At 45.3% G+C, this 5,270-nt stretch overlaps 1 protein-coding gene across 1 annotated transcript; it reads right to left on the bottom strand.

Moving 5' to 3' along the window:
• Positions 1-1,699: 1,699 nt before the first annotated feature.
• Positions 1,700-2,809, bottom strand: sstr1b (somatostatin receptor 1b; the record flags this gene model as incomplete). Its single annotated transcript, XM_083676325.1, has 1 exon — positions 1,700-2,809. One exon carries the CDS (start codon positions 2,807-2,809, stop codon positions 1,700-1,702), a length of 1,110 nt encoding a protein of 369 aa, XP_083532451.1.
• Positions 2,810-5,270: the final 2,461 nt, after the last annotated feature.

A 5,270-nucleotide genomic window follows, 5' to 3' on the forward strand; every position in this document is an offset into this window, starting at 1 on the left:
ATTTGTTGCTCTTCTAGTTGTTACTCATTTTTATTGTAGCCAGTGTAACATATGGGACATTGCCATAAATTAGCACATGGATCAAACTCTCTCTCCCCCTCAACGTTGTGTGTGATATGAGCATGAAACAGTGTATGATTACGTCATCATAGAGTTGGGAAAGTCACACTGTCATTACTGTCATGTTATTATAAACTCTCAAGTCAAGCTTGTGACAACCTTATGTACTGTAAGCATTACCACAGATCGTTCAAACCAAGAGATACTGCAGTGCTCATCCAAATGCTGTTAAGATGCTTTATTTAGATGCCATCCAAAAAAAACTGGTTTCATTGCAGCTAAACTTATCACTGTCTAAGTGAGGCCATCTGGATGGGCTAATATAAAGAGTGTATGCAGTGTGTTTGAGCTCTTATGAGTAAACCAGATTAGTACCAATGATGTCCTTGCTCAGGTGAAGGAGATTGGGGAACTTGATGGAGGTCCTGATTGGCACAGTTAACCTGTGGCTCATACCTTCCAGTGTTAATCTGCAGAGAAAATTGCGAAGTGTCATCTCCAGGGTGTTAACACTCGATAAAACAAAGCAAGGAGAATCGATAGGACAAATATCGTTGATGTGGACCTCATGTATCTGAGGCAATGTGTGATATTTGTTTTGCTGCTACCCTGCTATCAATTACATCCAGGGACAATTGTACAGCGATAGGTAACCCATGCTTTCTATAGCCTCTGTGGCCAATTCACAACCATGGTATGCAGATCATGTATTTCGATCACTATACCTGCATTGTTTTAATGTAGAAATTGGATCTTACCGGTGCGCACTGTGAGCGATGTAGTGCATCAATATCATCTGTGGCTGTCTGTCATGGGAATGATCTGCCTCACCAAACCCAGATGAAATTGATCAAACCTGCTTTCAAGGCTTACAGCAACTCAGACAAGCTAGGGAGTGCTACTGAGCAGGTGTGGATCAGAAAACCATCTGTTGGTGATTCTTGTTGAAACAGGTTCACACGTCCAAATTAAACATTTATTTATTTACAATTGTCACTTTCAGCTTCAATGGAACAGAGTGACTGAATATAAGCGAGAGAACACAGAGAGAACACACAGTACTCAACATACAGGCATTGGGCATGAACTGCACAATCTCTAGGTTTCAGAAACATACAGTAGAACCTCATCTCTCTACCAAATTCATGATATTATCAAATTATTGTCCACACAGTGCAGACCTATATTTGTCTCAACAACCATTAAATAATACGTAGATATATACACAGAATAAATAAATAGATATACAGATAGCTTGGTCAATTCATACAAATACAAAGACAAATGCAAAGTATCCATATTATTACCATTTTACTTCATTATGATAGACCTTCTTACAGTAGCTGCACCATCTTATGTCACTTGTCACCAGGAAAGCATTGACATTTAGTGTCTCCGAATCTCCTATTCTCGCTAATATTCTCCTGTGCTATATAGCTGAATTATACTATTCATCCAGTGGGGAAAATATAGCTCATATAGGTAGCTCATAAGGATCACACTTGGGAGAAGTAAACAGCTAACATTCACTTCACTCCAAAAACCTGGGTTCCCTCATTCAGTTGGTGCCTACTGTCCAATCCCACTCACAGCGTAGTGTCTCTCACTCTCTCCCTCTCTCTCTCTCTCTTTCTCTCCCTCACAGTGTGGTGGTGCGGGAAGTACATGTCCCGTTGCGGAACACCATGTCTGAGGCCAGGCACTCCTTGGGGAAGTCTGGCTGTCCTCTGCAGGTGGTCTGTCTCTTCAGAGCCACTGCACAGTAGTCAACCTGCTCCCCGTCCAGCCCTGACTCCAACCAGCGGAAACACACAATCCGCTGGAAGGACCGCCGGAAGTTGTCAGACACAAAGCCGTAGAGGATGGGGTTGGCACCGCTGTTGACATAGCTGAGGATGACGAAGAGCTGGGTAACCATGGGGTCGGGTGGGCGGTGGAATACGCTGATCAGCTGGACGATGTAGAAGGGCATCCAGCAGAGCACAAAGACCGCCACTATAAGGAGAACCATCCGTGTGATCTTCTTCTCCGAGCGTCGGCGCTGCAGCCAGCCTGCTTTCAGCCCCACCGCCCGCATGCGCGCCACCATCAAACAGTAGCACAGACAGATCGCCCCCACGGGCAACAGGAACCCTAACAGGAAGGTGTAAACCACAAACGCCTCTGACCATGCTGCCTCTGGCCACAGGAAGTTACAATCCACGCCACCGTCCTGCGCCGGGACTGTGTCAGCGAAGATGATAATGGGAAGGATTACCAGGAGCGAGAACACCCACACACACACATTGACCACCTTGGCCACAGTCGGCCTGCGGTAGCGCGCGGCCTTGATGGGGTGCACCACTGCCACGTAGCGGTCCACACTCAGCACGGTCAGGCAGAATATGGAAGTGAACATGTTGATGCCGTCCACGCTGAGGACCAGACGGCACATGAGCGAACCGAAGGGCCAATGGCGCACCGCCGCCGAGGTGGCCAGGAAGGGAACGCTCAGCATGAAGAGCTCATCTGCAATGGCCAGGTTGAGGATGTAGATATTAGTAGCTGTTTTCATCTTGGCGTATTTGAGGATGACGTAGATGACCATAGCATTGCCCGTCAGGCCCACACAGCATACCAGGGCGTAGATGGAGGGGATGATGATCTTACTGGCGTCTGGCTCCTGTTCATAGTCTTCATAGTCCAGGCTGGAGTTGTAGGGGAAACCCGTCGGGGAGGACGGGTCATCATGGGTCCTGTTGGCTGCCATATCTGCCATACCTGCTGTTAGGGTTAGGGTTAGGGTTAGTTAAGTCGGTTAGTTACTCACTATAGAACACAGTATACTTCCTCTGCTCTTAGCTGACTCAATGATATAAAGGTTAGCTTAATTATAGCTACTGATAGCTACTGTAGTAACGCTAAAGTTTGATTGGTGTCTGTTACACTCCTTTCAAAAATGGGTCAAAAAGGAGGAATAGAGCAGAGGAGATCCTCATGTATTGAATGTGGGGCCACTCAGAGAGAATGAACGTTGGCAAAGTGTTAGTTTCTTCTTTCACACTCCACATGTGACAGTGAGAGTGTTCATTTAAACTAAATCAGAGTCCTTGAGTCTCTCGCTGTTCATATGGCTCTCTCATGGATTTCTTCATTTCAAAGCCAGCCTTGGAGTTTTTTTTCTTCCCAGACGAGGGCACTGAAGCAATTTGTGTCCGGAGACTGCAACGCCCTCATCTACGGAATTCTTGGCAGTGAAATGCATAACATTCCATATTCATTCACAAATAAACGCACATCTTATTACCCATCTGTTGCAGGTTTCTCTGAGGAGTTTTGATTTAAAACAGGGCGAGGCTGTTGGGTATCACTCAGACACATGAAACTGCCTCAGAGAGAACATTCCTTCTGTTGATTAGAATGTCCCGTAACACTGTATTTAGTCTGGATGTGAGTTTTCTATCCAGCTGGCTGAATGACACACTCTTCATGATAAGTCTGTGGTAGGGGTAGCGTTGGGTGTTGCTCATGGGTGGTCATTCTGTCATTACATTGCTGAATAAGTACAAGGAAATCACTGGCTTTTGAGCTCCTTCCCAGCATAAATTACACTCCCACGTTCTTTGAGCTGAATCCAGGAAGCCTGTAAGAAAACAAAACCAGAAATTACTCTCCTTTTCTCTCAAGGAAATCCAAGCAAAACATCAAAGGAGCTCTGCTCTAAGAGGAAGCTATCATGTGAGTCAATATAAATTATTGAACCAATTGTTCTCCTCAATTTTTCACATGCATTTTAAAATTATTATTATAACTGAAAAAGAGAGAGAGAGAGAGAGAGAGAGGGGCAGAGGCAGAGCAGTAGAGATAAGAAAGCGTACAAGCATTGTGGGTTGTGATATTGCTGATCTTTATCATATCTTCTCATATCTTCTCACAGATGGTAGACAGACAGGACAGGAGATCAATCAGAAAGCATAGAGTAGAAAAAAGACAGCTAGAACTAGAAACTAGAGCCCCCTGGTGATCTGTTAGGGAAACCCCTTTCTACTGGGAATGGTGGAGTCACAGTGCACTATAGTGGCAGTATGCATGCTGTGTCATCGAGTGGGAGAGGATGTGAGGGAAAATGGAAGGGGGTGAGGGACAGAGACAGCAAGAGAGTTTAATCAGTTTTCTATTCAGTTTCCATATTCACACAGACACGACAGGACCTCTGCTTTCATTTTCCTTCTGGCGGGAAAGATAATATTAGCCTTGATCATATCTATCTCTGGTTGCCAGTCCATTCTCCACTTAAAACACAGTGCGCTGTATGTGTGTCTGTGTGTGTGTGTGTGTGTGTGTGTGTGTGTGTGTGTGTGTCACTCTGCATTAGGATGCACCACAGTAGGATGCAACACTCTCTCAGTGTTCAGTGGAGCTATTAGACTCAGCCCACTGTCATCACATCACCACACACAGTGGACAGGCCGAGAGAAAGGTCACTCTGAAGACCACTCTGTCTGGCATCAGCATGTTAATGTCTCTCTCCCACTTTGTCTGTCTCTCTTTGTCTGTCTCTCTCCCTGCCTTTCTGCCCTGATTGGCTCTCCACAAAGCTCTCACACCCTGAACTCTCCATAGAGAGGCTGGTGGAGGTAGTGGAGGCTGGTGGAGGTAGAAATCGGAGGACGGGCTCATTGTGATGCATGGAATGGAATGAGGAATGGTTTGATACCATTCCTTATTCCATTTCATGCATTACATTAAGCCCGTTTTCTACCTCTCCCAGCCTACAATGATTTCTAGCTCCCCCAGCCTCCACTGGTTCTACTGTATATAACTCCCCCCTCTCCATCACACCTAATTCACCTAACTCTTTTCCTGCCTTTCTCTTTCTTACTCACTGATCCTTTAATCACTAATTCTCTTGGCCTCCCCTATTTCTTTGTGTTTACTTTTCTCTCCAATGAGCTGAGCAATGCTCCTCATGACATTGGAACTTCAATCCATCTTTACTAACAGGGTAACAAGCTGCAAAGTCACTCCCAAAGATCTCTGATTGTGTGTCCACTGCTGGAGTGCACTAAAATGACCCCCTTTGAGTTGGATAGCAATGTGATGTGTTGTTCTCTCTCATAAATGATTCATTTGCAAGGCATGATTTGGTTATTTGATCTCCTCATCGACAGCACATTTACAAATGTTGCATGGAAACGTTTGTGATAGAAAGAAAGTGTCCATACTGAGCA

Source organism: Argentina silus, assembly GCF_951799395.1.
Source record: "Argentina silus genome assembly, chromosome: 1".
Lineage (NCBI taxonomy): Eukaryota > Metazoa > Chordata > Actinopteri > Argentiniformes > Argentinidae > Argentina > Argentina silus.